At 36.3% G+C, this 15,018-nt stretch overlaps 1 protein-coding gene across 5 annotated transcripts in view; it reads right to left on the bottom strand.

Moving 5' to 3' along the window:
- Window positions 1-479: 479 nt before the first annotated feature.
- Window positions 480-15,018, bottom strand: part of ano5b (anoctamin 5b) — a 52,172-nt gene continuing 37,633 nt past the window's right edge. For 4 of the 5 annotated variants that reach the window (XM_036584202.1, XM_036584204.1, XM_036584205.1 and 1 more), the window contains 9 exons: window positions 14,445-14,519; window positions 14,039-14,267; window positions 13,682-13,854; window positions 11,927-12,024; window positions 9,526-9,656; window positions 8,327-8,532; window positions 7,493-7,692; window positions 6,914-7,019; window positions 3,476-3,873 (listed from right to left, as the gene is read on the bottom strand). In XM_036584202.1, the coding sequence (XP_036440095.1) occupies window positions 3,643-3,873; window positions 6,914-7,019; window positions 7,493-7,692; window positions 8,327-8,532; window positions 9,526-9,656; window positions 11,927-12,024; window positions 13,682-13,854; window positions 14,039-14,267; window positions 14,445-14,519 (1,449 nt within the window). In that variant the 3' untranslated portion in view covers window positions 3,476-3,642. Of the gene's footprint in view, window positions 3,874-6,913; window positions 7,020-7,492; window positions 7,693-8,326; window positions 8,533-9,525; window positions 9,657-11,926; window positions 12,025-13,681; window positions 13,855-14,038; window positions 14,268-14,444; window positions 14,520-15,018 lie in introns of all 5 variants that reach the window. The other variant, XM_036584201.1, reaches the window with a different exon arrangement.

Raw genomic sequence — 15,018 nt, forward strand, 5'->3', positions numbered from 1 at the left:
GGTCAGGTACTACCCTGGATGATTAGTTCTGGGTCACAAATACCACCCCACCTCATCCCAAAGGTACTGGACAGAGCTCCATCACTCCAGAGAATGCTGTTCCATGGTAACCTTGGACTCATGTGTAGCTTCTCCAGAGTGTCCAGTTCCAGTTCTAAGCCATGTGTGCAGCAAATTCACCAATTAGAAAGGGTGTCTACAACCATTTGGACATGTGTATAAGCAAGTCTAATTACACAGGAGTAAACACATCTTTCAAGGCAAATGTAGACATGTGGTCCCAATTTTACACAGATAAATACAATACTGACAGCCCAAGTCAGTCATTTCTAATCATGGCCCTGTCATAGGATCGGAAAAAGCCTGAGATAAATATTTTTTGCTTACAAATTGAGTTTACACCACATCTTGTTTGAATTCTTCTACTTCTATAACTTAAATTGAGCTTAATATTTCAATAAAGGGTCAAAACAAATACATTAAGAAAATTCTTTTAAAGTCAGATAAGTCACCCTTCAGCAACAATACAAAAGGAACATATACCTTATGTTCAAAACAATACAGATATGACTGCCATACCATATATACAAAATAACAGATTCATATAAACATGATACATTTAATATACACAGAAATATGCAACTAGCAGAGCAAAAATTGCCAATATATTGGAACTGATATTGTCTCTCACAGATAAATGGCAAACTTAACAGTATACTCAGTGATTATGAAATGTACTGAAACACAATACAGTCTTATAGGCACAATACTAAAACACAGACTCTTTAGTGTTTGCCCTAGTCTCCCCAAGGCCTGTGAACAGATCATGGACTGATGGGTGATCTGCTGTACAGTCATATGCAAAAACAGGTCAAATGACGTTTTGTTGATTTTCTAAGTGAAAATACGTTAACACGTCTTTTACAGCAGCGGTCACCAACCCTGGTCCTGGAGATCTACCTTCCTGTGCACTGTAAATCGAACCACAATCTGCCCCACCTGCTTTTTGTTTATATATATATATATACACACACAAAAATGTGTACAGCTTGTTCCCTGTAGAGAGACATGGTACTTTTTTCACTTTAAAAAAAATCAACTAAACGTGTAATTTGACTGAGGGTGCATAAGATAAAACTAAAACTAAACTACGGAAGAATGAATAAACAAGAAACTACTACATGATCAGACGATTTAGACTGGGAGAGGGGAAAATGCAAATGCCTCTGGACCTGATGTTCAGAAATGCTTTAAGACCTGATGCTTTCTGTTCATACTGGACTGGTATAACAATATTAAATTGCTATTCAATAAATAAAAGTTATTCACAAGATTCAGAGTATATACCAGGACTGTATATACAGTATTGCACAAACGTTTTTGGCACATGAGAAAGTGAGATTTGAAAAGCTAATTGATTGGGCAGTAAGCATTTATTTGCTTGTAAAACCATATATTAGAATCAATATTGCTGTTGTCGAAACAAAACCTCGTATCTCCAAAATGGTAACTTTACAGGAGAGGGAAAAAACATACTTTTCTTTTAATGTTAGTCAATGCAACCAGACTTTTTCCCCCCAAGTAATTCTGGGCCATTTCTTTTGGTCCACTTATCATGAAATGTACACACAATGTAAATGACAACAGGCATTTTCAGATTATATCAAAAACTGACGAAACAACAAAAATGGAGAGACAAGGTTTTGTTCCGACAACAGCGATATACAACAAATCTATACAACGCCTGCGGGCATTAAAGAGAAATCTAGAAGCAAACATTGTTCTTCTAATCAACTCGGAAGTTGTCAACTACTTGTTCAAAAAAACTTACACACTTATTCTAATGTTATACTTACTGCAGAGATAAATAATTTTAAACAATTTACTTCAGTGCCTTGGACTTTTGCACAGTACTGTATCTCCTGTTCAATCTGAATGTAGTGCAATAGATAATGTTGAGTTTACTAAGACTTCCTGAACCAAGTTAGGCTGCATTCTCAGCCTCTTTTATGTCACCTGAGGATCAAATATCAATATCAATATCAAATATCCTGTAATCCTCATTGGTAGCACTTCACTGTAAGGCAGTGTTAAAAGGACTACATGACACCTGCATAAGCCCTTCATGACAACTGACGAACCTACATAAACATTTATAAACACTTTTTCCAATAGGTGTCGTGTCATAAAGCTTGCATTTGCCAACTTTAATGTGCAGTTGACAACAACTATTAATTTCATGTAACATTGATTTATTTCTGATATTAGGTTTTGTCAGACATTTTCTGGGGTGAAATGAACAATAAGCAAATTTAAAGATGATTCACACAATAGGTTACAAATTAGGACACTCCACTGATGTTGGAGGGATGAAATGCACAAAATATGTAGAAAAAAAAGGTAAACAGTTTATATGCTAGACTTGCTGTAGTCCAGCGGTCACCAACTCTGGTCCTGGAGAATTTAGTTCTAACCTCCATGTAAATATGCTGGTTATATGATGCCCTACCTGACACTAATGCACCTGATCCAGCCAATCAAGGACTTCTGAAGATGTTAATCAGCCGAAGCAGGCCTTGGTTGGAAATTAACTACGCAGGCGAAGGCAGATCTCCAGGACCAGGGTTGGTGATCACTGCTATAGTCAGTTCAAAGACAAATATGATAAAACACGCACTTCCAGTGTCACCATTGTGGCAGGAGTGTTTTGACTGACATTAGGTTTCTCTAGACGGGTTTCCACTGAAGTAAAGCTGATCTGAAATCAGGGTCTAGAGTGTGAGTGTTTCTCAACCTTAATACTGGAGGCCCACTGCCCTGCACATTTTAGTGCTTTTCCTGCCACTTTAACTCAATAATGGGCTGTTTATGAGCTGAATAATTGGATCGGGTGTGTTGCGAGCAGGGAGAACACTAAAAAGGTGTATGGCAGTGAGTCTCCAGGACCAGGGTTAAGAAACAATGGTCTAGAGGACTCTGTAGTTAAAAAGAGAGGAGTTGCAGTGTTGATGAGCCAACAGATGTCCAAAAATAGCTTACACTCATGCTCAGAACCTTTCTAATCAATCAGCTCTAGAACGAAGATAAAACAGGTCATGCAGCCTCTGTCTTGCTCTAATACCATTCAGTCAATTGGAACAATGCACTAAGACATCTCGGTTGCTTCTTCTGAAAAGGGAAACTGCAAAATAGCTGCAGATAAAAAAATTGAAAAAAGCTTAATTGTCTTTGAAGAGTCTTTAAAAGGTCACATGATCATACTTTCCTTTTGAACGCTGTTGGTTTATATGGCAAAATAATGAACAATTCGATTCATTCATCATTCAGAAGGATGTACTGTCCAAATGATGGCATTTGCCAAAAACCATGCCTGCCACAAAAGTCAGCATAGATCACTGCATGCTTAGGAGAGACGAGTCAGATAAGTGCACTGAGGATGAAAGTAAAGCACAGAAACCAGGAGAACCGCAGGATCCTGTGTTGCTCTCAGAGATGTTCCAGAGTTAAGTAGCGTTCCAAGAGAGGCCAGGCTAGATCTTTGCTTATTCATGCAGTACAACATGGTTCACTGTCTACAACTTCTTGATCTGCTTGTCAACCCAAGCAGGGGTAGACTGGGTGGGCCCAAAGCCTCAGAGCTCATTAGATACATTCGGACAGAACTTCATGCTTGTCTGGGCTGGAGGGAAGCAGCGAGGTCGTCTCTGTGGTTACGCAGAAGCTCTGGCTCAATTGCAGCTTCAGCTTCTCCACCTCATAGGTGTGCAGGTATTCCTGCACCAGGTAGCGTTCACGCTTTATCCGGGCCTTTACTTCTGACGGCACGTCAGGGATCAGCCACGCCACGAAGAACTTCACCACGAACACAACATGCTGGGAGGACCAAAACAATCAATGTAGCACTTCAGAATTAGCACACAAGCCTAATTTATGTGTCATTAACTACAAGTTAATCTACCCTGGAGAATGCCTTAGTTTTCTAAAACTGTCTTTTAAATGTATCGTGTGAATGACATATTATTTTACTGTTTTCTCAGTTTGTTCAAACCTGTTTTAACCTGTTTGGTTAAATTCTAAATTTGCACTTAAATATGTTATATGTGTGAGTAACAATTAGGGATGCGCTGAAATTACAGCTACTGAAACATTTTGCCCCAAAATGGTCAAAAGTGGCACAGTTTTTCATTTGAAAGAGAAAAAAAGGCAAACAATTTGGCCATAAAACATAAAAGATTAAGTAGGACTACCACAAAGTGTCAAGAATCTAAGACTTTCCAAATAATTTTAATAGTAATGGAAAAAAGAAACAATTGACAACATGTTCTTTTTCCTTTGCTGGTCAGTACAAGTGGGGGAAAACAATGGGGGGGGGGTGCTGTATGGAACTATTTCATGGTTTCTATGAGGGAACATCAGACAAGCAATTTATCATCTCTGCTCATATCGAATATCAAGAGGAGGTACATTGCTGTAGGTTTGACACCACTTGAAAAAATTCACAAATGACAGGCAAAATGCGACACATAACTAAAAATAATGGAATTCATTGCCTTGAATGACCAACCATTCTCTGTTGTTGAGGACATTGGATTTTGTGGCACACACACTGTAGCCAACATGTTTCATATTTCTACATCATTTTAGTAAAATAATTTTAAACTGTTCTTATTTACTATCAGTTCAGTTTCGTCTTATTGAAAGCAGATTTAATCGATAATATAAAGTGTATTTTTTATTACCTTATAGTTTTATGTTTAGTATTTTTGTTCAAAAGCAAAAATAAAATGGCAGGAAAAAAACAAACAAACAAACAAACAAAAACTCTTTCAGTTTTAGGTTTCTCATCTTTGGCCAGGTATGTCTTGAATTACAATTTTGGTTTCCTCCATCATTTTGGTGCATCACTAGTAACAATGGCATTTATATGAGACCACTGCGTCCTCCTGCTTACTAATAAAATATAATCTTGATGCAGAATTTTTAAATCAGATTTTTGTTTTTTCAGAAGTGGTGGATTTAAAAATGTCATAACTTGGTTACTGATTGAGATATTTTCATCATCACACAATATCAGTTATGAAGGTGTAATTGAAAATACTGAAAATATAATACATGCCTTGCAATTTGATAACACTGTTCAAATTAGTTCAAAATTTAGGAATTTCAAAATTTGAATAGAAATTAAAAGAAAAAATATAGCCGCAAGCGGCAATGAGCGGGTCCAAGCACACATAAGCCCAAGAAGCTCTCATGCACTTTGAGCCAAATAGGCCTAATAAGGCCTAACTCAGTTTGGGCCTTCGAGGCAGAGAGGCTGAAAAGAAGTCTGAGTTTATCAACAGGCCTTCATTTGTCATGAACAATGAGCAGAGGATTTTAAACCTAATATATGTTTACATTTCAATTTACTGATCTACAAAGGTTTGAAGGAATACATGAGTAATGGTAAAATTTCTGTCTTTTTTGTGTTTGCAAAGTATTTTGTTTCTCCATGTTAAAGCCTTTGATAAGCAGGACATAATGAGACCCAGTGCAATCATAAGAGTCCTTTTAGCAAAAAGGACCTTAGTGAAAGTAGGTCAGAATTGGTCCAAAGGTCTCCACATGTTATGAAAATTGATCAGGGACCTTCATCAAAGATGTTCACCAAGTTTTGTTCAGACTGACCTTTTGATCTTGGTATAATAATCTGTAGTCTTTGAATGAATAATTCAAAATACCAGAGAAAGAGTACAATTTATGACATAACATGTAATTACAAAGTTATTCAGATCAGTGAACTGAATCAGAAGACACCTCTTATTTATCCGTAGACTTTGTAGTATTGTTGGAACAACATTTTTAAAGATTTTAGATGTTTTTGAGTGCTAAAGCGCCCCCTATTGGCCAATCAGGATCAAATTTTGCAAGCCACATCAGAGTCTCAATTTACAGATATCTCTACAATTTTGAGATGATCGGACCAAAGACTGATGAGTTATAGCAATTAAAGCTAGCAATGCTATGGCCGCAATGATTAAGTCCTGGAGGGAGATGATAATGAGCAAAAAATTGAAAATGTGCTGGATAATTATTTACCTAGAGAGGCTACAGAGTATTTCTAGACCGGTTTTGAGAAGGCAGCTTAAAATTCCACGGACTAGTTCGAAAAGTGCTATTTTCAAACAATTAACAATTAAAAAACAACTATACACTTTTTTTAACAAACTTATAATGACAAAATGGTTTGGAACTCTGTGCTGCATGAGGTCATCTAAGTTATCTGACCAAAAATGACAATCTGTACAAGATTTTTTTCAGTAACAGCACCCCTCCAGGCGGAGCTTAATGGTCCAAATTACAAAGTTGTTTTGTTGGACCCAAGGAATCAGGAAAAAAATGTTTCTTGTCTGTCAAAAATCAGGGGAAGGAGTTAAAGGGCCAAACGCATTGTGTTGCGTAATAGCGCCCCCTTTAGGCCGATTGGGCTCATGTTGCGCGCCTGAGTAGCGGGAGGGACTACTACCTATTGACCTACTGATTAAGTTTCATGTCTCTAGGACTTACGGTTTGGTCTGGGCGATTTGTTTTATCGGAGAAAAAGTATAATAATAAGAAAAACTCTAACAAAAACAACTAATTATATATGTTGTTGCATACCAGTGAGATTAGAGCTTGGAGCAGGAGGCCTGGAGCTGGGAATGCAACATGCAACACTAAATGTGCTAGCTGATTACATTTATTGCTACCTCTGGATTTCAACCAATGCAACTACATTAGATGATATATTTAATAGAATGCAGCTGATATCGTCCCTCTCCACAATGCACATTACACACTGCATTACTGTGTATTGTGTCATGATGCACTGTTACACCTGTATTAACAGATTCAGAGTGGTTTGAACATATTGAATCAAACTTATTGTCCTTACCTCCATGATGATGATGAAGGCCATCTTGGCTGCAAGAATATGCCAGAACTGCATAGTGTGTGTGTATTGCCTCTCATGGCCTGGAGGGTAGCGGTAGTCTCGATATCTAAAACAGTTCACATGAAACTCAAATGTGATTGTTATGATGTTATTGCGATTACATACAGTCGTACGCAAAATTTTAAATATCTCCAGTTAAACTATATGCTTTGTTGATTTTCTAAATAAAAACAAGGTAACATCCAAAATAGGGAACAAAACTAGCAAAATATGGTATATTTCTGCATAGTTTAGGGTATGATTTATATTTATTTGCTGAGTTTAACACAGTGGAAAATAATGAAACATAAAATATAAAAAATGTCCCATAACTTTTGCACAGGCCACATTTCATGCTTCATTAAAAAATGTAATTATGCATTAAATTGTGCAGAAGTGTATTCTCTGTAGAGGACGTACTTATTTTCACTTATGAAAAGAAAAATGAATAAATAAATTAACTTTGTGCCCAAACCTTGCATACGATTGTAGTAAACGTCACACATGTACACACATACACAAGTACACATACACACTTACCTGCATGTTGTGATGTTGCTATTGAACCAGGCAGGGTGCTCCTCAATGTCTGTTATGTTTTGTATATGTAGCTCGTTGATTTCATACACTGAGAGGCTGTTGTTAATGTAGCCTTCCATGGTAGCCTTTTCACCAGGGTGGTAAGCATATAGATAGACCAGGCGAGGGATCATATCAGAGGTGAATGCCATGATGAAGGCCTGCAAGGAAAGACACAGTGCAACAACACTGCATGTTACCATAGAGCAAAGTTGGACAAGCTTTTCAGAGCACTGGCAAAAGTCTCATTTCATCCATATTAAAAAACTCTCTATTTAAAAATACTTTCTATTGAGTTGAATTTCAACTTGCAAAAATAATACTACACATTTTTTAAATATTTTTTTTCAATGTAATTTTAAAAAGATCTTTCTGAAGTAGAATTATTTAAAATAATCCTAAGTTTAATTTTTAACTAAAACATTTTCAGAACATGCTGGAACACTTTTTTATGTGACTGCTGAAACACACAGAGTTTAGTCTACAGGTGCATTAAAACTCCTTGTCCCAAATTCTAAAAATCGGTCTGTAACCTTAAGAACTTTCAATTCAGAGACACATATTTTATGCAATTAATTATTTTTAAGTTTTTGTGTTTTAATGAAAAACATCATGATTTTGTGTTATTAATTAACTTTAAAAAAACCAAAACAAAAATCAGATACATCACTATAATATATCAGATATCACTATAAACATAAGTTTTCTTCAACCTTTTATCATGAAATGACTGAGGATATTTTCTCAAACACTGCTGTATTGGCGTAAAAACACTTTTTTGGTTTTGCTACTCACATTTGTGACGACAGACAAGATAGCCACCACATTTAGGATGTCTTTCCAGGCCCCAATGTTGCGTGCCTTGGCTGCCACAGGCCGGCGGAATTGTGTGGTAAACTTCCACGCGTCCACCCTGACCTCCAGTATGTTGTTAAAGAGAGCAAGGAGTGGAGCCAGAGGGAATGAGGCCACAAACAGGGTGATGAAGCCAAACTGGATCACTGTTTAAAAAACAACAGAGAGGTCAGATGAAGGCTTAGCATTCTTAGACACACCCTCTACCCCAATTCTATGAGGAGCTATAAAACAGAGCAGGCCTAAAACATAAAGTCACTGTTTCCTATTTGTATTTTTACAGAATCGCTGAATGACAACACGTGTTAATACTAAGGATGGGCATTGTAACCATTTTTGCTGTTTAAGAATCCTCATGTTAAAAAGAATGCTATTTTAATAGCCCTATGAGAAACATAGATGTGCACAGCTTGTATAAGAGGTAACCCTTGTGATGTTTTACCGGCTGACTTAACAAGACAAGGTATATTGTCTTGTATATACCTTGTCAACTTACACTGTACAAATGTGTCATGTTTAATACATTTCCATATCTAGCAGTGTGTAGATGTTGCCATTTTGCTTAAGCTGAGATGCTGTTTGTAAACTCACATTCTCTGCACACTTAGTAGAGCTGGGCAGTAACGCCTAAACTGCTATACCTTGATACAGACACACCGTCATATTGCTATTCAGTTTTTACCAAATACATTTGACAGATAACAAGAATTACATCTACAATACAATGACCATAAAACAGCAGTGTTCCTGCTGCCTTTACACATTCCATCAGATTACTGTTCACAGTACGGTGTAAGGTTTACACTGGTGACATTTTAATAGAAAAAAAAAACAAACAAAATGTTTGAAAAACATATCGCATCATACCATGTGATACTGTGATATATTTGGAAACTGACACTATATCAACAGCACCCATTTCTAATGCTCAGTTTGAAAAATATTTAAAATATGACAAGACTATGAAGAATTCATTCTTTTTTTTTGTCAAAAGTAAAGGTATAATAAGATGAATTTGGATATCTGTACAGTTGCACAACCGTGCCCATCTTTAGTTAGCACATGAATACACATGTTTGGCTCAGTTACACAATGACTCAAACCCTCAAATCATTACAAAGTGTGACACAGAAACATACCCATCTCCAAGTACTCATAGAAGAGACCAAACTGGCTGAAGTTTTGCAAGTCATGGTCCTGCTCCCATCGGCTGTACCGGCCATCTGGATGGTTCCGTCCTTTCCTGCTGATCCACCAGTTCCTCAGTAATCTGCCATCAGAGAGATAGATCAGATTACGCTTTGTGTATGTCTTATATGAAAAGTAAGAATAACATTCTTCTAATGATTTTTGATGTTGGCAAAACATAACTGATGACATAATTTTATCATTATTGTGATAAAACAGTAGCTTTAGTGACAACATGGAGAATATCATTAGTAATTAGTGAACACTGACCAAATGCATGTTCTATCAAAAAGTAAGCATAATTAGGCCTGTCTGACTGGATTACAGTGGAGTACAATATATGAAATGTTCAAAAATCATTTCACCTAGAGTTTCTGATGGCCGTTTTTAAATGTGGCACTACTGGTGCATTGTGTCTCTGTGTCTAAATACTGTGATGCACAACGTGTATCATGAAAATGTTTTTAAGCATTGTGATATGATATTTTTGCCATAGCAGTCACCCATAACTTGCAACTGTTTCTATAGTTTTTATGAGTCATATGTCATTTCCGTGTTTTTTTTTTAGATCTCAAAATACAGGGTCCCAAAAAAATTTACATCATTTCGTAGTCTAATAACAGCCAATTCTCCCTCAAATGATCTGATTTTTTATGTTTTTTTTTTTTCAGGTTGAAAAATGGCGTTCACTAGAAATGAAAAGGCATTTTGTGTGTTAGAATATGCTCGAACACAGTCAAACAAGAGTGTGCAGCGTGCATTTTCAAGAAAATTCAATAAAAATGCACCAACTGGAAAGCAGATTTGGACATGGCACAAAAATTCAAAGAGGAAGGCTGTCTGTGCAGGGCAAAGGGATCCGGAAGACCACCAGTATCGGAAGACATTACATTTGTGAAGCTTTGTGAAATCGGTTATAAAATCTACATCCCTCTGAATTTCTTGTTTGAAATTTGAAAAATAAATCTTGTATTGTTCAACATGAAGCCTATTTAATTTCGTTTGCCTGGACATGTAGTTACTCAGATATTCACATCTCAAATGATTTTTTTGGGACACCCTGTATATCTCAAAACATGCCTAGCTGTTAGCTTCACTGATCCAAAACTTGTGGTTACAATTAAGGCTGACAATATTTATTGTCATCGTAATAAATTACAATACAAGAACACCTTCCAACTGCACGTTTGATTACAAAGAGAGAAAAATTTGTTCTGTTTAATTAAATTTAGTGCAGCAGTGTGTAAAACATTGAATTGCTTAGATTATTAGTTTTTGAATCATTTTTAAAATGTAGTACTACTTTATTGGTTCCAACTTAGCAAATGTCAGATAATATAAATATTGTGACATATATTGTTAAAACATCTAGAAATATTGTGATTAATTTTTTTTGCCATAACACCCAGCTCTACCTATAAGAACCAAAAATGTATTAACTGAATATTAACTGAACTTAATGTAATTCTGTATCATTACATTTATTTCCACAAACAGTAATTATAATGCATTTCCTGGCACTTAGAAAAGAACAGAAAACCAGCTGACTTGAAACTTATAATAGAACACAATGTGCAGTTGCAAAACTCAATGAATAACTTTTGAAATTCAAGACTGTATAACAAGAATGAACAATACTGGTGTTAGGATGAGACAGACATGAGAGGCTGTTTTACCAAAGCTGTTCTTATAAAGTTTAAAGCAACTAAAGTAAAAAAGCAATTACAGTTAATCTTGCTTTCCATACTGTTTTTAAATATTCATGGAAAAAAAAATAGAAATAGTCCCATTTCTCAACGAAGAAAAAATACAGATTTACATTTTATTTTTGTAAAACACTTTCATTAAGTTCTGACTAAATAATTCACCAAAGTGTTCTGCAACAATATGTGCAACGCAATGTTGAAAGTTAATGGTGAAAAAACTGACACTACAAAACTGGACTGCATGTTACTATAGTCACATGTCCCCTATAGCTACTTATTAGTAGGAGTACCAGGTAAATTGGCCGATGAGTACAGGCACAAGGTAGGTGTACCTAATAAACTGATCAATCAGTGTAGTGTCAACCTACTTTGCCATTACTAAACAAGAATGACTTAACCTGAGTAGGTTGCAGAGGGTGTGACTAAGAAGACAGAAACAGTGTGACTAGGCTAATCATCATAGCTATACTTTCATTTGTGCTATTCACACTGCACATGAACAAATTTTTACACATGCCAATTTATGCTTAATTATGTCAAGGACTATTGTCCATGGTAACTGACGGTATGCCACAGATGCAGCAGACAAACTTTAGGTTGAAAAATGCAGGACTATTCCTTTAAAAGCTGTTGTGAAGGCACTCACGGTAGCAGGGCCTCCTGGATGTTCCCCACCAGCTGCTTCCCTGTCATAACAATCACCAGCTGAGTGGTAAGCTCTATCAGGCAGCCCCCTGGAGCACACTGCAAGAGGACCACACACTTAGGTTAATGCTTACGCTGGCAACACTATGAGGAAATTCAAACTGGGATGTTTCTTGGCAAAGGCACCATATTTTAAATGAAACTGCTGATCAAATCTTGAGAGAACTGCTCATTTTTGACTGACCCTGTGACCCTGACTACCTGCAAGCTGATTTAGAGTATTTTGATTCTCTACTTATTAAGTGATCACATTTGACATTTAATTTGATTTGGCTTACACAACATCCACTTATCATAAATGCTTTCCTTTCATGTAAACCCCTCTTTCATTTAATCCAGTGTTGTTTGCAGGTCATGCCAGACACAGGTCAAGAACAATTTGATCAAGGGACAGTCCGCACAAGTTGCCAATAAGAGTGCATGGCCAAGGCAATTTCCATAAGATGTTTGTCCATTTGATATATTTTCCAGTCTAATGCTAGTGTTTAGAATATATAATACAGATATAAATTACAGAAATGCATATCAGTTAATGTCAAATACAATGTAATTTCATGTACAGTATCTAAAACGTCTTGCCTTATTGATTGTTTGACATCGTTTTCTAGTTTAATGTATCATCAGCCTTATTTTGTAGTAACACTGACCCAGAGAGACACTGCTGAAAAACTGCAACAATAGTTTTAAAGACTAGAGAAGTTTCAGTCTAAATGTCACAAAAACATTCTCACGCTAAACTGTATGATAACACCATTTGTAGTTAAAAAAAAAAAATCTTAAGTTCAGAGAGTGCCTTTTATTGCCATCCTTGCTCTGTGTTTTGGAGCAAATGTAGCACTCTTCCAAGTACATATTTGAAATGTAATAATATTTATTTTGTTCTTAATATGTTTGATGGTACTGAAATTACAATTAAAAACATATATAAACAAATTAGGCAATATTGTAAATGTCGCACAATTGCAACAATGGCCTTAAATTGTAGGCTTATGTTTTTTAAGCATTATCCACACAGTGGCACCATTCACTCCATTATGATCAAGGGGTCCAACTCCAGTTTGGTGGACCCTAGTCCTATACATTTTAACTATTTTCCACCTCAACACACCTGATTCATCTTATCAGGTAATTTTCCAGCTGTTTATGTGTTGGATCTGGTGTTTTGTGGCACAGAATACATGAGACCGCAGGGTTGTGTGTATGCTCCTCTATTATATTCACAGAATATAAAATCATACAACTTAAAATACTAATTTAACTTACTTTTTAGATTTAAATATGCCATATATATCTTTTCGAGTTACAGACTCACTAACAGCAGATTAAAGTCAAACTCAAACTCAAATTCAACTGTGAGAACCTCATACATCAGAACCTAAACCCATAGTTGCAATTTTAGAAAAAAAATCCTCCAAAATCCACCTCAAAAGCAAAACATTTTAAAGCATTATACTTTTTGAATGGCCAGTGAATAATAGGTAATAATGAGTAAAAAAAAGAAAAGTTTACAGTCCAGAGGCTTTATTTTTATAATCACGTTTTAAATCCACATTGCTGGATATTATTAGTAGGATATAGTTATGTTAGATATTTCTTTTAAAAATTACAAATGGTATTAACAGATGATATTTCTCCATAAGAAACAGTGTTTTCATCTCAAGATAATAGTGGCAAAGCACTGAAGAAATAATCTCACCTCCTCATTTCTTAGTTGACTCCCAAACATGTACGTGTAGTTGCCTGGGTAACCCACAAACTTGCCTTTAAAGAAGGCGACGTAGAAGCAGGAGGAGTAGTAGTTCACAAACTGAAACATGAACATTTTCATGGTCAGCTTGTTCTCATACTCCAAATGGGTTTTAGGAATCTCTGTTGGACAAATCAAACAGACATATTATAATATTAACAGATGTCTGACACTAATAACCTAAAATAATAATGAAAACGTGCAGAAGTTGTCTGTATATTAAGACAATTGATAATGAAACATAACATTCATCACAGGAGCCATGGTACACAATGTAAAACATGAAAATACCGTCGCTGACCATACCCATGTCTGTGATCCAGATAGCCACATGCTCATAAAGGAAGTTGAGAATGAGGATGATGACAAAGTTGATACAGGATGCAGTGACAGACGTGGCCAGCTGTGGGTTGATCAGGGACCCCACCAACTGGATCTTGCTGGTGGGGCTGTCCTTCATGAGGCGGGCGAAGGCTGCATACACTGCTAACCTGTACGCTATTACTCCCATGACACAGGCCACGATCAGACATATCTTAGGAACAAAGAAGCAAGTGAAGCAAGACAGCAGTTAGAACAATGGCTTTTTATGACGTCTGTGGGGTTTGGTGTTGGCAGCTGGGGTACACATGTAGATCATTTACTCTTTACTGAGGAAGAAGACATTATAGATTCTCATTCTTTTTGTTTTTCCAGGGTGTCAGTAACTTACCCAAAATAGCACTATAGCTCCAGACACAGAGAAGCGTGCACACTTGCTGGTGAAGGGCAAATATGGCTCCAGTTCCTGCCAATCAGAGTTTGTGTGTCATTAAGAAAACTATCACACAGGTACTGGCTATTCTCTATGCACTCAATACTAAAAACAGTTAAAGTGGAGTTCTACCGATTTTTCAAAAAGTGTGCATAAATAAATTGTTAACATAATGTAATAAACAAATCATTCACAGTGGTTTGATGCAAAATACTCCATTCTAGAGAAATCAAAACTGTTCGCAATGGTACTCATAGGAACCAGATGTTTGAAATGCTTAACACCTCTAAACGCAACCTGGCAGAAAGGTTTTAAACCAAATAGTTATGAATATATTGCCTGATGCCTGAATGGATATATGGATTTATTTTAATCCGTTCATGGTGGAAACTACATGCAGGGTGTTGTGATACAAAATAATACCCAAAAAAACCTTTTTAATTTACCACTATTTACCACTATTTTAACATCATCGTTACATATGCACTTTGAGAATACATGTCTGGGTTCACTGGTCACTTTGGAAAGTAAA

Source organism: Colossoma macropomum, unplaced genomic scaffold (genome assembly GCF_904425465.1).
Source record: "Colossoma macropomum unplaced genomic scaffold, Colossoma_macropomum, whole genome shotgun sequence".
Taxonomy (NCBI): Eukaryota; Metazoa; Chordata; class Actinopteri; order Characiformes; family Serrasalmidae; genus Colossoma; species Colossoma macropomum.